General features: G+C 40.6%; 1 protein-coding gene across 1 annotated transcript in view; it reads left to right on the top strand.

Annotated features, from left to right (window-relative positions):
- Positions 1-2,813: 2,813 nt before the first annotated feature.
- Positions 2,814-23,937, top strand: part of LOC101852758 (NAD-dependent protein deacetylase sirtuin-1) — a 32,966-nt gene continuing 11,842 nt past the window's right edge. Inside the window, exons 1-6 of the mRNA XM_005095087.3 lie at positions 2,814-3,075; positions 11,459-11,725; positions 12,240-12,295; positions 12,910-13,009; positions 20,848-21,092; positions 21,493-21,645. Of these exons, the coding sequence (XP_005095144.1) occupies positions 11,488-11,725; positions 12,240-12,295; positions 12,910-13,009; positions 20,848-21,092; positions 21,493-21,645 (792 nt within the window). The 5' untranslated portion in view covers positions 2,814-3,075; positions 11,459-11,487. The remainder of the gene's footprint in view (positions 3,076-11,458; positions 11,726-12,239; positions 12,296-12,909; positions 13,010-20,847; positions 21,093-21,492; positions 21,646-23,937) is intronic.

The following is a 23,937-nucleotide window of genomic DNA, read 5'->3' as shown; positions in this document are numbered from 1 at the left end:
ATGTCTAGCATCTGCGTTTGTTGCCATTTTTTTGTCCGAAGGTTGCCAAAAGTTGACATAAAATGGCAAAAGTTGAAAGTTTCCATTAACTTTCAAGCTTCCAACTCTCTGTGACAACGTATAATATATTTAGCAATATATGATGGATGTAACTTAATCTTAATCTAGAGCACCAGAATTTCAATATGTTCTGTTTTAAGCATCCAGAATATCATTTGCAGCCCCATAGAGTGTTAAAACGTAAAAACTGAAGGTTTCACAACAGAACGAAATCATTAGAACTGTGCATAAACAACCACACAAAAGGGCGTGTTTCCACCACGAAGATTGACCGTTCTAACCCTGAACGTGTGCAATTCAAGAAAAAGTACAGGATATTAGGCCTACAGGTAAATTATGGAATCACACACAAGGGGCCTGCCAGTGTCAATATTCGGTTTTGGTGGAGATACGTATAACGCTCTAGCATAACACATTAATATTTTTTTTAATGTAGGAACAACAACAAACTAAATGACAATACGCTATATATAAACACAGAAAATATAAAAACAACATATCAGAACAATAACAAAAAGTAAATTAACACACCAGCAATATTAAAGTAAAACTCAACAAAGGAAAATAAAAGACAAGCAGCAATATAAATAGCATACATGAATGTACTTTCTTCGCATGAAAATAACTATATATTTATGGCTCTTTTCGTCTATGCAGACGGTCAATTTAGCTTAAGATGGTCTCAATGTTGATTTAATGCAGCTTCTTTGCGGCGAATTCTTCCTATGTTTGAAGCGCAGATTCTGTTGCAGTGCTTGCATGTCAGTGACGTGGATCGAAGCTCTGTATTTCCGCTGTATTCCTTTCGTCGTTGGTGCTTCTCAGCCTGGTTGTTTCTAAGGCTGCTCTCTAGCATTATAGTTCTTTCCTTTATCATTTTCCTTCATGATTTTCTGTCCTCAGCTATTCTTCCCAGATGCTGACATCCACTCCAAGCATAGATAAGCTGTTTTTACAAGTGTCTTTGTACCTTAGTTTTGGTCTTCCTCTTGGTCTCTTTCCCTGGGAAAGTTCTCCATAGAGAAGTTGCTTCGGGATCCGGTTGTCGTCCATTCTCTTGACATGGCCCACCCATCTAATCTTTTTAAACACAGGATAGTTGTCATGCTTTGTAGGTTTGCCCGTGCCAACACTTCAACATGACTTGTGTAACCTTGTCACGCCACGAAATGCCTAAGATCTTGCGTCAGTATCTGAGATGGAAAAAGTCGAGGCGCTTTTCTTGCCTGCTGTACAAGGTCCATGTTTCAGATCCATAACGGAGTGTGCTGAGGACTTTCCCATGCTCGTTTAGTCCGCCTTCCAAATATTGTAGCTGCTTTCCTTATCCTGATGTTGATCTCTTAATCAAATGATGTAGTAGAGCCTAGGCTTTCTCAGTTCCTGAGAAAGCCTAGAGTGGAGCTGATGGTAAATCCCAGGTAACAGAACTTGTTCACTATCTCAAGTTCCTTGTCGGGTCATGGACACCTTAAAATCATCAAAATACATGTACATGATATATATATGTCTAATATGCTATGAAGTAGTAGTTTCTTTAGGCTGAAAAATGCAAAAATCACTGCCGCGATTCGGGGACCAAAAAATACCAAAAATATTCGCGCCCGCGACAAACGCAGATGCTGGCTAGATCTATGTACACCACGTGTATGTGCGTATATAGATCTAAGTGTATTTGTGTGTGTGTGTGTGTGTGTGTGTGTGTGTGTGTGTGTGTGTGTGTGTGTATGTGTGTGTATGTGTGTGTGTGTGTGTGTGTGTGTGAGTGTATGTGTGTGCAAAATCAAACCAAGCTGAACTTTACGTAAATTCAAAATAAAAAGTTCTACCGGATGAGAAACTAGGCTATTAGTCATTTTTTAAATGCTCGGTAGTCATCGGGCTGCCCCAGCAAGACCTGTCTCGTAGACTCAAGCGCGAATCCTAACAAAAAAGAAGAAAAGCCTCACAAGCGTCCTCCAGGTATAGGCTAGGCTGATATCTGACGACCCCAGATATTTTACCAATGAGCCGAGATGGCGAAGGAAAGAGAGATACATATTGTATAACAATATTGAGGCAATCAACAAGTAGGCTAGGCTAGCAATTATGCGTACGTCGCGTGCAGTGTTGAACTCTGGCGACCAGTTTGCCGTAATTATGGCAGAGCAAATTTACATTATTTTAATAAGAACCGCACGACTCAGACAGTTAGCGGATGGCGGTACGAAGACGCGAGTACGTTTATATAGGCGTTCCTTTCTGTACACTTGTAAAACCTGGCGGCCTGGCGGTAAGCGGGGCTGGTGGTAGTATAGGCCTACGTTATAGTATGACGGTGGGCGGTACAACGCGAGGTTTGACTTTACATTACTTCCATGGTCATGCTGTTCACTGTAGTGTTAGTGTTTAGCCTAGTTAGTCAAGTCCGTGCTTTTTCTCACAGGAGGTGGGTGGTCCTGGGGACTTTAACTTGTTAAGAACATCTTTTTCAGGTTTGGTTTTGTTTTTGTGGGGGGGGGGGGGTTGCCCAAAGAGAGGATTGATGTAAAAGTTATCTGCCTAAATTATAACATCGATAATACTTGGCCACACATAATTATTACGTTCGTTTGTGTTGAATGTTCCTTTAAAAGTATAGTTTTGGTTTGTTTCGGGACAAGCGAGGAGACGTCTAGGCCTAGTTTTTTAAAAAGTTTATGGGTGTTCTGTGTAATGTCTAAGAAGATAAACTAAGCATTATTTTATTCTGCTAGAAATTTAATAGATACAGCTACACACACGAATAGTAATAGATTAAGAGAAATCTGTGTTACTTTACGAATGTGTAAAATGAAGTGTATGTATAAAAAAGAGCAAAAGTTGAAGTAATTATTACAATAAAGGATCCATTGCCAATAACATCCGGGTACGTTTGTGAAATAGATGTACTACTTTTCCTTCCTGTCAGTGGCAGAGGTGCAGTATCGTTCGTGTTTGCTGCTAGATCTAGAGGCCAGATATAATTCTATAGGATAATTTTAAAGAGGGAAACCGGTGAGTTCCTTGTTGTTTCATGAAGTTGTGTCTGCGTTTTTCTAGAAGTTTAAGAACATGGGGTTTTGTTAAAGTAATTCCCCAGGAGGACCAGAAAAATAAACACCACTGGAATCTACGTCGGCTGCTGAGCCGACAAACTCGGCAGACTCAGCAATCCCGGGGCACTTGGCGGACTGTTCTAAAGTCTAAAGACAAAGTCCAGGTCTGCTCAGAACTCTGGCACTTGAATTGGGCTTGGCTCACTTGAGAAGTAGATCTAGATCTAGATTCTAGATCCAGATCTAGATCTAGAATATAGATCTAGATCTAGTAATTAGAATTTAGTGAGGTGATATTTTCAAGATCCAAATTAAACAATGAAAACTTTGCAGGATGTCGATGCTGAGTCTGAGTTGTCCGTTAGCCTACCGTAAGACAGAACTCTAGAGACACTACCATTGAGCATTTGGCAATGAGAGTACAGTCTTTTGACTTTTGACACAGTTACACACGCCCTAGAATTCTAGTTTACATGAAATACCATGACGATTGTTAGATGTCTGTTATGTAGCAATGCCAATCGCCCGCTGCGCCTTAGGCCGGAAATCGGCCTCCGCGCGAGGGGTATTTTTTGGGCCGCTCGGAATCAGAAGTGACTCTCTTCTAAGTATAGTTACGGGAAAACTCCTGGACGAAAATAAATGAAACTCGGCAACCAACCAGAGGAAAGGTTAAACTAACGACATGCCAGCGTACAATCCCGAACGATTACTAGAACCGGAGATATTGCCGTGTTTGTGTGAATTTCGTCTGCGGTACGAAAACTAAGCGGAGCTGCGGGTTGATCGCCAACCACACAAGCGCCCTACATGTCTTCTTTATTGCTGTAAAATTTCAGATCTCTGCGTTTAGTAGATTTTCTGTACCAACTTAAAATTACCACCCATCCATTGATAAAACACTAGATCTATCTAGAAACTTGATCGCGCATTCCAAACGCAAGGTGCCGGCATGCAAGAGGCGCGTGATCGCTAGGCGGTATGTGATTGGCTGCCTATAACCAAATGGGTCACCGATGACTACATCGCGGGTTTTCCCGATAGCGCTTTACTGAGATTTAGAAGGGGTGATCGCGTCGCGGTAAAAACGATGTCACGCAATTTAACAAATTTCACGCAAATATCAGTCTTTAAGATCCAAAGTAATGAAGTAATGAAGACATCGAAAAAGTGATAGCAGAACTAGATTCGGCACTGAAAATCACATGGAGATGCCTAGTTTCATTCATATGCTCCAATTCATTACTGACTTATGAGAACAGTTTTTCCTCAAAATACATCAAAACATGTCCCACATTTTGGCGATTTTTTCCTATATTTAATGAAGGTCCTCCAACATTTTGCAAACAAAAATCCCAATAACTTTTTTATTTATCAATGGATTTTTAAAATTTAAAAACCATAGTTCTTAGAATTTACTCTATTTTCATTTAAGCCCATTTTTAAGCAATTTGGATGAAATTTAATTTTTCATTGTCATTTCTATGTTATGTTACGACTTACTTGAGTCTTGGAGTAGTAGATCTAGATATCATCTACTAGTAGACTCTAGATGATAGTTGATGTTGGTGGGGCCCCACCTGCTAGTCGTCTGCTAGTTCTTCGTTAGCCGATGTTACTCGCTTCGGCTTCAGTGAGAGAGTGACCTTCAGATTTCCCACCGCTTGCACGGAATCACAGTCACGTGATATGTCCCTTAGGTTAGGCATCTTGAACTTGATTGATACTGACTTCTAATAATCTGACTCTGCATCAATGTTTCATTTGAAAGGGAGTGAGAGATGTGGTCTGCAGTTCTTTTGCCGCTAAGCAAGTGATCGTTAAAAATTAGGGCCGAACCTGGACGGGGGGACTGGAACTGGAAAGGGAAGAGAGGTGGAGGCAGGGCTCCCCATTACGCACAGATGTGCGTATATAAATATATTACGCATTACACCTGCAAATTACCCCCTTTAACTCACTGACGACGTGCCGGGTCTCGGGACCCGGCAAGGTCATCATACTCTGAGAGACCCGCCGGGTCCCGGGACCCAACAAATTGTACCATTTTTTTTGTACTTAAAAACTAATAGAATCTCAGGGGAATGTCTCCCAGTGTTAGTTAAACCATTTAACTTTATTGTGGTTGTATCCCTTTGACCATTGGTCACCCGAATTGTCTGCTATAAGCAATCTGCCGAAATACGCTGACCTGACCTACTTTTTACGTAAACAAGAAACAGAGCTGCTGGAAGCTCCTTTCGCTACCAACGAAGCGTTAGGGATTATTGATTCAGGAGACTACAACGCTCCTGGCAATGTCACTATTCTTTATAAATAGATAAAATCACTTAGTATTACTTTTTTGAAACCATTCTAATTCACTACAATCAATTCTGAGATCCATGTGCTTAGCTCATTAAAAAAAAAGTTTTTTTCCACGTTTACATGTCTTTTTTTCACCTAAAACATAATTTTTTCAAAGTTTTTGTAAAAATAAATACATTTTATGTAAGTATACAAGATGATCTTACTTTGTGCCAAATTTTATTCCTGTGCAGTTGGTAGGTTTATCACACTGATTTTTAAAAAAATAGGTAAGAATCGTACGTCTCCAGGGAAATTTTTGGTGAAAAACTTGCGTCGTCTATGAGTTAAGTTTTGGTGGTGCGTGAGCGTTACTCTTTAAAATTTCGTTTCGGGGGTTTGCATACGCTTTAAAACATAGGTGGTGTGCGTCCTGGCAATCATCATTTTCCCCCTTCTCTACCCCGAAGCTGAGTCAATGATTTAACAACACACCCACACACATAACACCGCAGTCACCTTTTGTCTGTGACTCTGTGTCAGAAGCAGTCGACCTAGAATCTAAAAGTACTATCTACTTTTATCAGCTGCCCGCAGTTTCCGGCGACTCCGGCTTGCTTAGCAGAGAAGCTCCGCCCACATTCTGGTCGCTCGCATTTTATTTGCTGGTGTTAAGCCTTCAGTTTACCCCTGCACTGAGATTACCCCCATTCTTCTTTAACTCACTAGATCTAGTAGTAAACATGAATTGTCTGCCATCGAAAGACTGGAATGACTGGAATGTGGACCCTTTCGGGACTTATCCAGGGGGAGTGAGGCGCGTCACAGCGTGTAAAACACTTAAAAACTAGGAGAGCGTGTCGCAGGGCTCCCCTTTTCAGGCCAATTTAAGAGTTTCCTTCACCCTTTGGTTTACTATTTTGAGGATTTAAACCCTTGTTTTAGAAACTCAAAGGGTAAAAGTGAATACCTCATAGTTTTATAGTAAGATTTTCTGCTTGCAAACATTTAACTCACATTCACATTCACACAGACACACATAGAGTGACCATGACTATGATTGAATGCTAACGATTTTGATTAACTTTTAAGAAATAAATGAGTTATATTGACTTGAATTAGAGTTGTGTCCATTTGGAGTGGGGAAGAGTGGTGGTGGTTGAGCAGTGCAGTTGGGTCTATCAAAAATAAAATAAAGTTGACAGACTAAAAGGGGTCAACTCCGACTATAATATTCCAAGAAAAATACACCTGCCACTCTATGAAATCTAAAAGTCAGGTTCTCAGTGGGGGAAAAAATTGGGACTTGGTGAAAAAAATCGGGATCAACGACAAATCACTAAGCTAAGGTCATTACCAAGCTGACTAAAAAAAATTCCAGGGGTGTCCATTATTATATCATGTATTCCCTCTGCACGCGTGCGTGTGTGTGTGGGGTATGTGTGTGTGTATGTCTGCGCGCGCATGTGTGTGTGTGTGTGTGTGTGTGTGTGTGTGTGTGTGTGTGTGTGAGCGCGCGCGTGCCAGTGTGAGTTTTAACATTTTTAAAATCCTCAAGTACCATGTCAAGGTCTCCTAGTCCAAGTGTTTTACACGCCCCCCCCCCCCCCCCCCTCCAAAGTTCCAAAAGACGCTTCTACCGGTGTGCATGAACTTAAATTGACTCCGTCAACGACGGTCCCCAACACACGCTGAACTCAAACGCCGAAGTCATGTCACATGGTCATGGTGCGAATGCGCAATTGAGACAGTTTTACTGAAGGGTCTTGATGACGGGCTCGACTAACCAGAACTCGGACAAAGCATGTTTTGGCAAAAGTAGACCTTGGGAATGTCATAAATCGGAATGCCAAATCAAAACATGTATTACTTCCAGTTCCAATCCATTGTAGTTGAAATAACACATGTGAGCAAAGATCCAACACAATTTTTGGTGAGTCAACTACTAAATTCGATATAGACATTGCTCTGAGTTTCTGCCTACAAAAAGTATAACGAGTGCTTTCCACAACAGAAAAGAAGGCAGAATAAAAGTTTAGAATAATCCGGCACAACAGACGGAACAAAAAAACAAACAAACGATGCGATCAAAATCGGGAAAATAGGGATGCTTGAAATTTAGGGCAGGGATGAGTGGCAGGTTTGGAAAAATTAACTGATTCATTATTCTTCAGAGTCATCTCAGGGTTCACATTCCAGTCTTTCCACACTTTCGATGGTGGACAATTCATGTTTACTAGTGTGTTTTTAAAGAAGGATGGGGGTAATCTCACGGCAGCGGTAAACTCAAGGCACGGCACCGGCAAATGTGAACGACTTGAATGTAGGCGGAGCTTCTGTGCTGAAGCAAGCCTGTGTTGCCGGAAACTGCGCGCTGCTGATAAGTAGGTCGACTAGTCGACTTCATCTGACACAGAAGGTGACTGTCGTGCATGTGTGTGGGTGTGTTGTCAAATCATTGACTCGGCTTTGGGAAAGAGAAGGGGGGAAATGATGCTTGCCAGATGCACAACACCTATGTTTAAAGCGTGACATGCAAACCCCCCCCCGACTTGAAATTATGAAGAGTAAAGCTCACGCACAACCAAAACTTAAAGGGGGTAATCTGCAGGTTTAATGCGTAATATATGCACATTTGTGAGTAAAGCGCAGCCCTGGTGTCGTGATACTTTAGTATTTTTAAAAGAATTATGATAAAACACACACAGTACAGGGACGCTTACGCACCCGCACACACACACACACGCACGCACGCACGCACGCACACACGCACGCACGCGCGCACGCACGCGCGCGCGCAGAGGGAACATACATGAATATGTATGAACACCCCTCGAAATTTTAAAAGTCAGTTTGGCTGTGACCTGGGTGATTTGTTGTTGATCCCGATTTTTTTCTTTTCCCCTCTCTGAGGTCCTGACTTTTAGATTTCCTAAAGTGGTAGGTCTGATTTTCTTTGTGTATTACAGTCGGAATTGACCTCTTTTGGTTTGTCAACTTTATTTTATTTTTGTTTGGCCCAACCACCACCACCGCCTCTCCAAATGGACACAACTCTAATTTTAGTCAATATTATTTATTTCTTGCTGTTACACTGAAACCTTCAGTTAATTAAAAATTGTTAGCATTCAATCATAGCAATAATCATGGTCACTCTGTGTTTGTCTTTTTGAATGTGCGTGAGTTAAATGTTTACTTTACATGCAAAAAAAAATAAATCTTTGTGGTCCAAAATCGATAAGGGTAGGCTTCAGCCGCCACCCGCGCAAAATAAACGCACGCTCATATTACCTTATGTAGTTGCGAACGCTGTAAAACACTTACCCCCCCAAAAGAAAAAAAAAAAATTCATGTGGAGAGAGTTACATGGTAGAATTCCACAAGACACATTTAACAACGTAGTTTTCCACTTGTCACAGTGGTATCCAGTGCCGTAAAGTAAGGAAAGTCCTATCACAGTCAGAGTAATTGATATTTTACTAATAAAAATGTAATGAAGTAATGTGAGAAAATGAAACATCGAAAGGACGTCATGCACCAATCTGGCATTCATCCGGAAGTCTCTGGTGTTCATCATGGCAGAATATTATCCTTATATAAATATCCGTACGTCATGTTTTACAATACTATTATACTATAGTATCCATAAGACGTGGGGAACTCTGTGCCGCCACTTTCAAAGAGTAAGTTTACTCGTTAATCTGATCCGTTCGCTTTGCATAGCAGTCTGTCAAAATAATTTTTTGAGAAATACTGAAAGTTTCAAAGAGATCTTCGTACTAGAAGTATTCTAAAATGTAAAGAATACAACAACCCCATGGGTTCAAAATGACCCCACAGCGTACGATAGGGTTAACAAAGTTGTAGGGATTGTAGATGGTAAGGATTACCCAATTTTGATCAAAATAACCCTGAAAACAAATATGTAATTATTTTTTAACTTAAAAGGGTTTTGTCGAGGTTCCTTCGCAAAATTTTGAAAGCTGAGGCGATCGGCTTAAAAAAACAAAAACAAAAGTAAATTTTTATTTTCTGAGTCGGGTATACAACCTCACTTGCATGAAACTAATGAAAGGGAAGACTTTCGTAGTTTGAATTGCCACCGTGGACAAGCGCGGCTCTGTATCGGTCTACGTTTTTTTTTTTTTTTCATGCGCTCATGTCGGGGCAAGGGATGAAGTGGAAAAACAAAAATAACGATTTCATATCGCATGTGTTTTTGAACGAATAAAAAAAAAGAAAAAAGAAAAAAATCTAACCCTAAATCCTACCTTAATCAGGGGGGCAAGCACGGTAGCACCCCCCCCCCCCCCCCCATTACCCATAAATAAAGATTGCAGCTGATCAAGGGGGGGCGAGCCCCCATTAACCTCCCCCCCCCCCCAAAGAAAAGAACAACCAAAAACAAACTAATCACTGACCTATGATCGCAGAAATTACACACCCTCGTCCCCCCATGTATTGTCTCATAATAATAAGAAGGACTTCCGTAACAAGCGGCTGCCTCAACAAACACAATAAAGAAGAGACCTGACCTTAACCAAACTCCTACCACCACCCCAAACCTATCCCTACCCTTACCTCTACCCCTGACCCTCAACAAGCACAATAAAGAAGAGACCGCCATCCCCAACCCTACACCTAAAAATGCGCTAACCACAGTAATTTGGTCATATAACTAGGTCGGATGTAATCTCTGACTCCTAATAGCGTCAAGTGATGGGAGTTGAATCCTAATTAATGACAAATGATATAGTGAATGGACTCCCAATAATCACTTTGTTTTTGTAAGTATTTTACTGTGCTTGCAACTACATAAATAAAGGTCATGAGTGCGCGGGACACATTAAACATTTTCAGTTTGTAGGAAATTTTTTTGAATTTTGACCGGGTGGCAACTGAAGCCTACTCTTATCGATTTTAGACTGCCAGGGGATCTTTAACGTGCACATCTTGTACGCGGGACCTCCGAGATTTTTCGCCCTTGTCCGAGAAGGCTAGGGGTAGATCTTTCCTACCAGAAAACCAGGGGTGTAGCCATATTTTCAAAAAGTGACTATGTTTTTTTAAAAAACAAGTATCTTCCATTACCTCTTTCCTCTGAAGGATGATATCAGATTCCAGTACATTTTTGTACATGGCCGGGCTTTAGAGAGGTACCAGTTACGAAAAAAAGTTCAGAAGCCAGCGGGAGTGCAAGCTCAGCACCATTTTTATTGTAGGATTTTGAGAATAAGAAAACTCTTCTTGGCTTGGCAAGTCAACTTGTTTGAACTGAGCAAGGGTGATTATGAATTTATCTGATCTATCATGCTAGTTTACAGTTCGACTCAAAGAAGAATTATTCTTAGATTATGGACAATGAACATGACATGAAGCTGCTCATTGATATTTACATCTTTTTCTTCTTCTTCTCGATCGCATTACACTTGAAGTCTGGTATCTGTTATAAATTGGGCCGTCCTGCTCAGTTCATCTGTCGGCCCGTATATAAAGAGCCTCCGTCTCTGCCCTGTAGTTTGTACAAAATGTCGCCCTGTTGGGGCTGCCTCTGCTTGTCATCGTCCATTTGGGAATTGTATGACACTGCGGCTCCTCCTCTTTTCACAGCATCAGTGGCAGATCCGTCTGTATAGATTCTTATCCATGCTTCTCGTGGGTATCTTTGACTTTGTTCAAGCATGGACAGGGTGAGGGACTTCTTGCTCAGGTCGCTGTGGTAATTCTTTTGTGGTGAACATAGGAATGGACGTGTGTGTGTATAATTATGTCTGTGTTTGTCTTTTCCCATGATGGTGCCTCTGGGGTATGGTTCAGCATGTTCACTGTGGCTAGCAGATGGTCCTGTAGGGATCTTTGGATTTTTCTGCTTTCTTTGATGAAGTTGGACCTTTTTAGTCTTGTGGTGTCCAACTTCATCAAAGAAAGCAGATATTTACATGACAAGAACATGACCGTTCACTGCCTTTATCCTTCTGTACTGTACATTGAACACACCTTGCGACTAAATGAGCACATTGATCTTCTTTTGTTTAACTTACTTTGTTTATGTACAGGGAGGAAAAAACCAACGCTTATTTTTGCTATGGAGCGTGACCCTGATGCATCAGCACTGGAGCCAGACTCGGCATCAGTGGAACAACCTAATGTATCAGAAGCAAGAAATAGTTCTGTCGAGGGTCAAGCTCATGGCAGCTCTGTGGAATCCCCATCAGTGTCATCCACATATGCTCAGTGCCCAGAAGTAAAACCATGTCCTTCGAGGGAACCAGATCTAGACTTCAAGCTGAAAGATGGTAATGGTCTTGCAGAATCTTCTGAAGGTATGTTTTGCTTTACGAAATAGCATTTTATTAGAGGATATATATACTACAATCTGACCAGCGTCTGTGGTGTAGCGGTTAAAAGTGCTTCAAGCATCACACGAGTGGCACAAGTTTGATTCCGGAGTGGAGAAAATTTTTGTTGAATATCTTTGTCTGGGATGTTGTGCCCCTCTCAGCCCCGGTTGGCCCTGAATGGCAGGGTTGGAGCCCGTCACTTAAATGATGTAAATTGTAAAAAAAAACAACCCAGCATAACAAGTTTCTGTGAAGTTAATTTTGTTATCAAAATCAATTTGGATAAAAATATAGATTCTATGAAATAAGGATTTCGAAAAATTTGTGACAATTAGGACCACTTTCGTTGTTCTGTGGTTGAGGGGGATTGTATGTTTTTTCTTTTGTGATAAGGTTACCCCATCATTGTTCCTGTTTTGATTTCATAATGAATTCAAGAATTTTGACATGAAATGAAAAGTCGAACAATATTGTTTTTGTTTTTTTTTGCTTCCAGGTGTTTCTTCTCAGAGTAACCAGGACCATGCTTGTTTCAAGGAGCACAGTAATCAGGTATTTTCTGAAGTTGCATGCTGTTCAAATCTTTTATAATTCTTTCAGTATAGAAGGCATCTCACACTTTTATGCACCCAGGCGGTGAAAGGTGTAACCTTCAAAATGGCAATAATTTAGTAAATATTGAAGGATTTGTTTCTTTGAGCACTCAAAGTGTTTGTAATTGGAACAGAGAATGTTAATATGAGTGAAAATAAGTAGAAAATGTACAGGACCAGGGTGTGGATTATATTGGGGCTGACGAAATTAGTACCCTCAAAATGCCACTTTTAAATGGCGATCCATTAAATTGCTGAACCAAAAATGTCACTTGAGTGGTAGTCTGGAATGAAAGAGTGGGAAGTGGGAGCAAGTTTTGAATGTGAGCTCATAGACTTGCGGGCTAAAATTATTGAATGTTGATAAAATATAACTCACGCTTAAATGATGTGGATGAAATATGAGGTTGTTTCATTCTAGTGCTTGATGAGTCCCATAGATATTATTGAGGCCAAAATAAATTTTGTACTACCAATAAGGGTCTGTGTATTAAGCTTTTAGTTTTTCAGTGAGTTTTGTTCTTTTTAAAACTTTTGTTTTGTACCAACTCATTGTTGACTATTTGTTTTCAGAAAATTGACTGTTCAGACAATTTTGATGATGCAATGGATAACACAAGTGAAATCAGCGATTTCTCAGATTTAAGCCAAGAGTCATGGCAACCTGTACAAGGTAAATCTCTACTCTTTGTCATCCAACTGTTAAAGCATTACTTTTATTGACATGGCAGCTGGGCTTGTGTATGAATTGAATCAAGACATTAATATTTAGAACATGAAGGTGAAACTATTTTTGTTACATTTTTTGTTTGCTGAGGGTTTTGTTGACTTTTTTGAAAGTTTAGTTAAGTTACATCATGTACTATTTTTGTCCCTCTAAACACGTACTAGCGTAAGCCACATCTGACCCGAAATCGAGTTAGAGCAATCACTCGATTCCCTTTATCTGATACTACATCCTCTCAAAAGATGGTAGAAATCGAGCAATAAATAGCTGAGATATAGTCGATTCCAGTTTGAACGTATCCCATTTGCCCACAAAAAGATACAGCACGTACTAACACACTGTTGGTTACGCTAGTGCGTGATGTACACTTTGACCCATTGTTGTGTTTTTATTATATGGCACATACTAACGTAACCCACACAGCCAGGACTGAGCCTATGGCAAAAAAACATCGTGCAGCGCTTCTAGAGAGCAGGAAGACAAGCTAAACTACACACGTGAGCAGTGTGCTTCGTGTGAGACAATGAAGGCTCAGACTCCACTTCTTGAAGTCCCTTTTTATTCGTCCTTCGTTTACAAATGGGATCCCGCTCTGAACAACCACTCTTTTTTTGACATGTAGCCCTACTGTTCAAACTCTGATTGACATTCAGAACCGTGGTGAAGTCTTAAGCTTACAGACTGCAGAAAGTCATGGGTGTCCTACTGCCACTGAGAACTTTAAGGGACAAATAGATGCACGTATGTGCTTCAAGGACATTGATTTGCTTATTGAGGCAGACAGTGATGAAATGTCAGTGTGTGGCTACGACTCATTTGGCGATCCGGAATTCAATCCTGGAACATGCGAGGTCAAAAGGTGCAATGCTGAAGTATGGGTGGCTTGTCCTGATTGTGAAATCCTTCTTTGCTTTGATCATTTCAATGAAGAGATTGCATCGTGTGTTCAACATGAAAAAAAGCACAAGAAGGTCAAAGGAAAAAATCAACAACATGTAAAAGTTGTAGGTAGGCCCTCACAGTCTAAGATTCCCGCTGGTGTAAATATGAACACTGATGCTCCCGATCAATTTCAGACAAAGGAAACAGTCATTGATGAGTGGGGTGGAAGAATGCAAAGATCAGTTCCCGAGCAGTACACAGTGGAGGAAAGTCAGAAAGAAGTCAGAAAGGAAAAGAAACTCAGATCAAACAAATAGAAGGAAGCCAAAATGAAGAGGAATTTGGGACAAGAGTACACAAGCATGTACCACATGTTCATCCAGGAATGGATACCCAGGACAAGGCCATCAAGCTTCACTACATAAAACGATGTATTTAAAAGTAAAAATCCACCAGCCCAAGAAAGACCAGTGCTCTCTTTGTGTCAATTATCACCAAGGAAATGAAGAAACAAAGATTGGTCTTAGGGGAAAGTTTGAGATCCATGTGGGAGAAAAAGAAAAGGTCAGGGAAATAAAGGATCTACGCAAGAAAGAAGCTCAGGAAAGTGAAAACATTCTCTGTGCAAGTTTTGATTTGCAGCAGGTCGTTTACCCCCCTATGTCTCAGGACAGAGCCATCTTTTACAAAAGATGATTGTCGAACTACAACCGGACTTTCTATAACATTGCTAACAGAGATTGTCACTGCTTCACTTGGGATGAAACGCAAAGCAAACGTGAACCCTCTGAAATTTCAACTACAGTCCACCTTGCCCTGACATTTTATGACGACCGTGGCATCAAAAAAGCTTTTCTTTTTGCCATTGGATGCAGTGGCCAGAACAAAAATTCGATTACGCCTTCGATGATGTTGTATGCTGTGAACAATAGTGTGAATCTTGAAGAGATTTCATTGAGGTTCTCTGAAACAAACCATGGTCAGAACGAGGGTGATTCTGTACACAGTGCAATAGGACATGCCCTGAAGAGGGCTGGGGATTTGTTCCTTCCTTCTCAGATAGTAACAGTGGTGTCTCTCACTCGAAGTCAAAAGCCTCACCTGGTGAATCAGATGCAGTCTAAAGACTTTCTGGATCTCAAAGGCTTATCAAAGGACTTGAGAATCCTGGACGCACGATCTGATACGGAAGACACATTTTCATGGAACAATATCATGGAACTGCGAGTCACTAAAGAACAGCCAGATAAAGTCTTCTACAAGACGAGCCACTTTGACTGTTCATTCAAAACCCTGTCCCTCAAGAGACTGAAGAATAGTGTAAAGGACTTTGCACTTCAGAAACTGAACTCAGGGCCAACAAACATTTCGAGAGAAAAATTCACTGATTTGGTTTCACTCTGTTCTGGTCCCACACCAGTAATTAAACTGGAAGAGCACAAAGCATTTTATCTTTCCTTGCCCCATGAGTAGTTGGCTGCGAAGGTTTCCTTTGGGACGAAGCTATTCTACTTTGTTAGCTAAGGTGCAACTCCAGCTTAAGTATATGGCAGTCAAGTAATGACACAAAATGTATTTGATTTCACATTTTCTTCTCTATTTCTGAGTTACTGCTTATTAGTCTTTGAAATATGTAATTGAATTTACATCTCTACAGCAAGATCATGTTCCCAATAAGCCTAAGTGGAGCTCTAACTCTAGTAGAAATGTTCCCTGAATTCTTTATTATTTGTTTTTGCAAATTTGAAAATTTAGTGAGCACATACTAGCTCAAGTTTTTTGTAGCTTGTTTTGTTTTTAGTAAAGTACTGCTTCCCATATTAAAAAGGATAGTGTTTCACAAATGTGAGTAGGTACATAATAATAACATTTTCTGTAAAGAATAGTCCATAATGAAATGTTTGTTTAAGCAGTAGATAGCTGCAGTGATTATTTAATTTTAAGTTGATTTTTTATCATGTACAGTTGGCATCTGTATATTCCGAGTTGTTGTTAAGTTACGGATAATACAGCCCTTGAATTTTTAACCAAATCGATCTTTCTTTGTATTTTTATTGTTATTTGGAAGTTACAATTTAGGCGTAAGCCACGCAATGAACACATTATGCTTTAGAATACAAAAGCACCTACTAACGTATCCAACAATCTAGTAACGTAAGCCACACATTGAGGCTTTCATTGATGTAGCACGTACTAGCGTATCGGACAAAAGGTCATTTTTCCTTCTAAACCTACTAATCTCACAAAGATGCTTCTAGCCAATTGAAAAGTAGTTGGCCCACACATGTTATGTCAAAATATTAAGGGCAGGGTCGGCAATTTGACGCCTTAATGGGATGGTGAAAATCGCCCAAATCTTTAAACGTCTCTCCTGCAAAACTAACAAAATGTGGCTTACGCTAGTACGTGTTTTGAGGGATGTTTTTATGCTTTCCGCATTACATTGTGAGGTTTGGTCATCCTCGCACCCTCTGTGCAACATCCTGTTTTATACCCTGTCATTCCAATATAATGGGATGTTCAGCTCCTTACAGCACATCCTCGTAGGAACAAACAACCTCTGCTGACGTTCCATGCCTGTCAGGCTAAAATCCCCCCCCCCCCCCCTCCCCAACACCATGCTCATAGTATGAGTTGTGGCCGCCCATCTGACCTGTCAAGACCCCAAAACATGGCAGCTCACATGTTTAGTGCAGATGTCCTTAACTCGTTCGCTACGTCCATCTGACCTGTCAAGACCCCAAAACATGGCAGCTCACATGTTTAGTGCAGATGTCCTTAACTCGTTCGCTACGTATTATTTTGAGCTTGTGAACAAATTTTTTTCTGGTGGTCGAAATGAGATGGTGACTGGTGTGCTGTTTAAAGGTCTTTGGGGCCACCAAATTAAATAAATATCAACACATACCAAAATTTTTAGTATGATTTGTAGAATACATCTGTAATGTTTATATGTGTATTTTTCAACTTTGGTTCCTGTAAGAGGTGATTATGCAACATAATTTTGCTTGGATGCAGATAAAATTTGAAAATAAAAAATCAATCATCTTTGGTGAAACTAAAAAAAATATGTTTGCACCTAGTCAAATGAAACATCAAAATAACCATAAATGAATAAAACTGGAAAATGTTGAAAAATTTGCAGTATTTGTACTTTTGGCATTTTGATCATAGAGTAGCGGCGGCGTTGTGCGATAGAGGGGTCAGCGCGACAACCTGTAGTATGAACCAATTTAAACATGCTAGAGCGTTCCCGTGTTTATCAACATCCGGCAGCACCCTTTCTTGTAGCACAAGATTATTGGCAGGTCACCGTGGTCGCTTATTCTGTTCCCGTAGAATTATGCAAATTTAGATGGCCAAATTATGCAAATTTAGATGGCCAAATTATGCAAAAAAAAGCCAAATTATGCAAAAATTATGCAAGTTACTCTAACACCATTCGCGACATGTTTTGCACTTTTTCTACACAAATTTTCCTGATTTTCATGTTTTATGTACAGAAAATTTTTTTACGGAGTATCAATAATTTGTTGTGTATTTGGAAAGAAAACAATACAAGTCAGTAAGAAAAAAACAACCAAATAATATAATCTCTGTAATTTTCAGCTGTAGATCTAGATCTAGATCTATAGAGGAAAGAAAAATGTAAAAAGAAAAAAAAGGGACATCTGGACCTCTGATGCTGGCACATTACTAAAACCGAGGACACCTGTCAAACATGAATCATCAGCAGACTTGAGAACAACAACTTTTGATGGATTAAAAAATTGAACATGCTCAAGGGACCCATAACCAAGATCTTCTAACAAGGGAAACAACCGACTTTTCACTTAAATGAGACTTATATTACGGTGATTATTTCCCTTTAGTCACATGTCGAGGCGATAATTAATTGTTTTGTGGAAAAAAAGTGAAAAAACGCGGGGTATCCAAAATTAAGCAAATGTTTCACAATTACGCGAAAAAACGCGGCCGCGGTGCGGCTGCACAATCGCGTAATTCTACGGGGACAGCTTATTGCACGTACACAGAGGCAAATTATTTCCAGGTTTGCTGATTAAGTATTCTAACAGTGCATCGGCCTGCAGTTGTAAGGCTGTCAATGCATTTTATGAAGATGTGTATACTTGTACTACACACAAAGCAGTGTGTTGTGCGTGTAGCATCAGTACTAAGCAAAGCACGGAGCCGCTCAGCCTCTCAGAGGGGATGGATGGGGGTTGGCGCGCAGTTCCGCCATGGCGTCTGGTAAGGCGGGGTATTGCGTCTCAGACTTCTGCAGCGAGAACGGGGCAATATTAAATTGCATCAAGGCCCACACCAGCCACCTGACACAGCCTCTGGACCAGGCATTTTTCGGGGCCATTATTAAGCCAGCGTGGCGAGAGGGGGTAAGGAAGTTTGTGAGGGACACCACAAAATCCGCCACACTGAGGACGTTTGCCGGCGTCCTGAATTGAAGGTCTGGACAACAGTAGCTCGGCTAAAAACGGCCCTGAGGGGATTCACCAAGTAAGGGCTGTTTCCCTACAACCCTGACGTTGTCCTCACAAGTGACAAGCTGAACCCAGCTGCACCTTCATAGGGTCCCCTGCCCCTACCATCCACTTGTCATCCACCCCGTCTGCCTCAGCCCCATCCACCTCTTCTGCTTCTGAACCATCCACAACGTCACAAACTCGCCATCAGCGACTCAAGGAAATATTCTCCTTGAACTTTAAGCTTGGGGAGGAGAAGGTGGACCTGTACCTCAAGAGGTATGACAATGGATAGGACCTCAAGATCGACCCCAACTACAACATATGGTCCTGCCTGATGGACAATATTGAACAACTGGCTCCTCCACTCCCCCAGCCATCAGCAAGAGCCCTGGAACCTCAGCCCTCCTCCGGGGAGATGACCATCGACAAGGTACTCACATTTCCGTCCTGTTCAAAGAACAAGGGCGTTAGAAGGCCCCAACCAACAGTACCCCGTCCATCAGTGGAAAAATGACTATAAAGAGATGATACTCACAAAGAAGAGGAAGGCAGAAGAAGAACAACAGCAGAAGGGAGAGAGAAAGAAGCAAAGGGAGCAGAGAAAGATGGAACAGCTAGCACAAGCAAAAGACAAGAAGGAAAGCCAAAAAGAGAAGAAAAAACAAAGGGAGAAGGCAAAGAAGGAGAAAGAGGAGGAGAAGAAAAGGAGAATTCAAGAGAAGAAGATGAATGCTTTGGTTGTGGCCTCTGACTCAGGAGAAGAGCCCTACGACAACAGCTCCGATGGTGGGGACATTACGGTTGACTGTGCTGGGTGTGGAGCCACCACTACAGGATAAGTAGTGCTCACCCAGTGCATGCTTTGTGACACGACTCAGGAAGACCTGGATGCCATGGACATTGAGCTCTTTTGCTGTGCTGACTAATCTCTCCTTCCCAATTTTTTTCATACAAATAGTGTAAACAATATCTTTGTTTATCCATGTGCAATTAGATCCACATGTCTCTACTTTGCTGTTTTTATGTAATTTAATTAATGGTTTTCAGAGTTATCTAGACTCACTAATAGATTACTGTTTCCATTGTAAGTGTTGGCTTCAGTTATTTTTAGTTTTCTTTCTCTTTTGGCTATACATAAAAACTGAGTGTCTTTTGTAACTCTTAACTCTTGAGCAATTTGTAAGAATATTTCCAGCTTTGTGGTTAGAAAATCATACGTTAGCCTATAAGATTCAAATTTAGAAGTTATTAGGACATGTTGCAAGACCCGCCCTACCCTAGCACGCAGCCCCTCCATAAAACGCGCCACCCTCAAGCAAGTACACGCACCCCCGCTCATTGCCGCACATACCCGCCCTCACTTTGCCTCATAAATACCACTACTGAGGGAGACAGGCAAACAAAGCAGGCATAGCGCGCTGGGCCAACGATAGCAGACGAAATTTTCTTCTCATCAGTTATTGTGCGGTTACCTCCCCTTTCACCGGGGACTCGCAAGGTCACTTTTTATGCTTAGGGTAGCGCTGACTACCTCCTCTACTCTAGCCTAACATCCGATGAAAAAAAACAAAACGTTTATGATCTTGAAAAAAGGATGAGATGCATTCACAAACAGAAAGTAACACATGTATCTTACATCATGGAATTGTTCAGAATTGCGTTTGAAATAAACCCGCACATGTGTTGAGTGGTACTTTTTGTGTAATTTCACCAAAAATTCGGCTGGTGATTTTGGGAGGAAAAATATTTTGACAATTTAGATCTAGGTCTAGAGTCTAGCACTGAAAAATATTGATTTCTCAATAACAGAGCAATGGCAATTCGAGTCCATTTTACAAATATAGTATCAATATTCTAAAGAAGAGTCCTACTTTTCTTTAGTAAGCAAAATAATGATACATTTTGTTGTTTAAAAGTACTGAGACTGGTGTCTATGCTATATTTTGGGCATCGCTATAAAACGTCACATAAACTAACATCGAATTCGTGTTTCAACACTGAATCAAAACTTCCGATTTTTGGTGGAAATGCTTGACCCGGATGTCACCGTATTATAACCTCGATTTTAACATGGATATGTGGATTGGATTAAAATTTGAGCTAAAATTATAGGTCGGTTCTTGGGCCTTCGGGGGCGGCTTGCCATAGTGAAGTCACTTTAGCCGTGCCGCTGCCCATGGCTTGGCCTAGCGAATGAGTTAATAGGATTTGTGAAAGAGACTTTTGATTGATCTTATAAATTGACTGTGTGTCTCTGATAGGTCAGTCATAGTGTGCAGTGTGTGGTACACAATAAACATGTAATGATCCGTGCTGCAGGCCGATCAGTGGTCCCTTGAAATAAAGTTGAGGGAGAGAAATGTGTGAAGTGACAGTAGCAGGGACTGATTTATTGAAATTTCTTTAATCTTTGTACAGGTCCTATTTCTTGGGTTCAAGATCAAATGCGCCAAGGAAAGAGTCCAAGGAAGATTTTGGAAGAGCTTGTTCCCTCTGGTACGATGATTCCTGATGGTCTTGACCCGATTATGCTTTGGAAAATAATCATCAACATCGTGTCAGAACCACCAAAGCGCAAAAAGCTTCCCAACATCAATACTCTGGATGATGTGCTCGGGCTTCTAAGGACTTGCAAAAAGATCGTTGTATTGACTGGAGCTGGGGTATGCTGTTTCTGTGAATGTTTGAGCCATTGTTTCATTTACTGTTTGTGAACAGAGAACACCAAATTCTTAAAAATACTTTCAATGTTGTATTTCATTATAAGACATATATGAATTCAATTTGTTGTCATTGGCAGTTTTGTAGGGTTTTTTTCTGGTATTATATTCTTAATTTATTCTTAGATTTGATCTAGTGCACTTGCATACTTGTGACCAGTTAGAGTAAACATGAGCTTGTTCTAAGAGCAATATTCATTGTCATGGTAGGGTTGATTTTTTCTCCCATGCAGAAATGAAATGTGCAGTTCAAAAGCAGAGATTAAAGAACTATGCATTACTAGCTTTAAAGGATTTAATCTAGTTCATGACTGAGTGGTATGATATCATCTTGTGGTCACAGGTGTCTGTGTCCTGCGGGATTCCGGATTTCCGCTCCCGGGATGGAGTGTACTCCAGGCTTGCAAAAGATTTCCCGAATCTTCCAGATCCTCAGGCGATGTTTGATATTCATTTCTTCAGAAGTGATCCCAGGCCTTTTTTCAAGTTTGCAAAGGTGAGGAAAATAGAAAAGCCAACCGTAGAGGTCTAATGGTTCATGAAAGTATAATAATTATTAAAAAAACAAAAAAACTTGTCTGTTCACTCCCTTTCTTCCCGTCTGTGGTAGACTTCTGCGCCCTCAATTTTTGGTCTAGTGGTCACTTGTTCTTGGGAGGTGCCTGAGGCTCAAATGTTACCTCAGCCCTATGGACTTGTGAAAGAGACTTGTTCTAGGTAGCGTAAACATGGCCTCGCGGGCAGTCGCGGCCTTCCGACCGCGTGGTATCGGTGAAATCAGGGTAATTCCGATCGCTGTTTCTTTGCTCTTTCGCTATAAAACACCAAATGCCGTACACCTTGTAAAAGTTCAGCTTTTCCTCGTTACAATGGTGTAAGTTGTTTATATGTCCGATTATTAGGAGCTGGAGAATCGCCAACGAAAGCGAAGCCCCTCGCGGTCGGAATGCGTGGTCGGCCGGTTAAAAAATTGAAACGCGTGCATTCATATGCTTCGCGGAATGAGCGATGATTGAATACCGTCTTTTCATTGGCGGAGAACTGTAGAGCTCTAAACGGGCTTTCCCGTGATATATATTTGGCCTTCGGCATTTAAATAGAAAGCTTTTAAAAATGCTGTCAAAATGTTTAAAGATCATTTTTTACACCAAATATATGTAAAATACCGGCTTAAAAAATGTTTTAATAAAAAGATCAGTTTATTTTCTATTAGAATAAAGTAATCAGCTTGGAATTATTTAACATCAATCCTTCCGCGAGACTCAGAAAGCATGTGACCCCGCACACGGGGTACACTACAGTATAAGCCGACTCGCTCTGTTTTTGTCGAAATAACGACAGATCATCGTGTTTGAAGTGATAAAATACTGATTTGTAATGATCTCACAGTCTTGAAAAAAATTAGGCTCCATATATTTGTTATAGTGATTGTACTCTGTTAATGTGGAGATGTTTAGTGCACTTGGTACTCTTTTAATGTCTGTCAAACATGGGGTTGCAGCCAGTGACTGACTTTAACAAATTTTACCAAATTTTAAGCAACTACCATTTTCTTTAAAATTGACTGAGAGGTTAAAGAATGATACCAAAATGCTCAGTGGATATAGGCCTTTTAAATGGAACAGATAAATTTGGCATACAGCTACTTTGAAAATTTAGTTTCTGGTACCTACTTGTTCTTCTGTTTTGTTGCTCTCTTGCTGTGTGCTTGATTGAAGAGGTTAGAGTCAAGTCTTGATTGCAAGAGTTGCAGAGTATTTGATGTGGGAAGCAGTGTATATTATGATTTTTCAGATTAAGATTTCTCATTTCTAGAGCCTGTGTCACAATTAGATGAGGCCCTAACACTTTTGTACCTTATAATTAGAAATGACATACATCCATGATTTGACTGGAGATGACTAATGAGAGATATTTCACTCGTCAGCTGGCCCCTATTCGCACCATCAGAGACTCAGTTCCTAGTAACTGTTTCACAATGTACATTTTATGGTCTGTTTCTCTCGAAGTCACTCCCCCTTGTTATGTCCTATAGTTAATACCAGAGACAGAGGGAGGAGTCATATCTCAGTTAATAATATGCCTTAAGTAGTGGTGTGTGGTGAGGTTGATCAGTGGGTGGTTGGCTCCTTCTTTCCTATCAAACATCTGTCATTTTTATCTCCCTTCCTTCTTTTTCGTGTATGTTACTCTCTTGTAACACGGAATCTATTCTTCGGCACTTATATGACCTTTTTGTGTTGCAAGTGCCATAAAACTCTTACTAAAACTAAACTGAGGTTGATCAATAAATGCGTGTTTAATTAATAAATTCATCAAATGTAGATGCTCCAGGGAAGGAAGAAAAAGAAGAAGAACAAGAAGAACAAGAAGAAAATGAAGAAGAAAAAGAAGTAGATGAATAGAAAAGATTTGGTGTATTGTGTGCACTAATGCAATGGGATGCAGGCCAGGAATAAGGATAAGGGATGTGACCAACAGACAGGCCTATTCATTATAGATCTACTGACAAAGAGGAAACACACAGTATTTATTGGAACTTTGACAGTAGTAATATAACATTAATTTGTTAATTTGATATAACAAAATAAGAGAGGACTTGATTTTACTGTTCTTTATACATGTGCGAAGCCTTCTCACAGCCAATTTGTAGCCTCCAGAGTCTGAGTCTCGGTTGAGGCACCTAAAAAAATGATGAAGTCTGATGGTAGTGAAGAGGTTATTGGACAGGGACTTCAGCGGGCACTTCCTATCGCTCCGGCAGTCAAAAGATATCTCCTGGGTGGCG

Source organism: Aplysia californica, unplaced genomic scaffold (assembly GCF_000002075.1).
Source record: "Aplysia californica isolate F4 #8 unplaced genomic scaffold, AplCal3.0 scaffold00095, whole genome shotgun sequence".
In the NCBI taxonomy this organism is placed as follows: Eukaryota; Metazoa; Mollusca; class Gastropoda; order Aplysiida; family Aplysiidae; genus Aplysia; species Aplysia californica.
The sequence above is the reverse complement of the archived record's forward strand: the minus strand, read 5'-3'. Positions and strand labels throughout refer to the sequence as shown.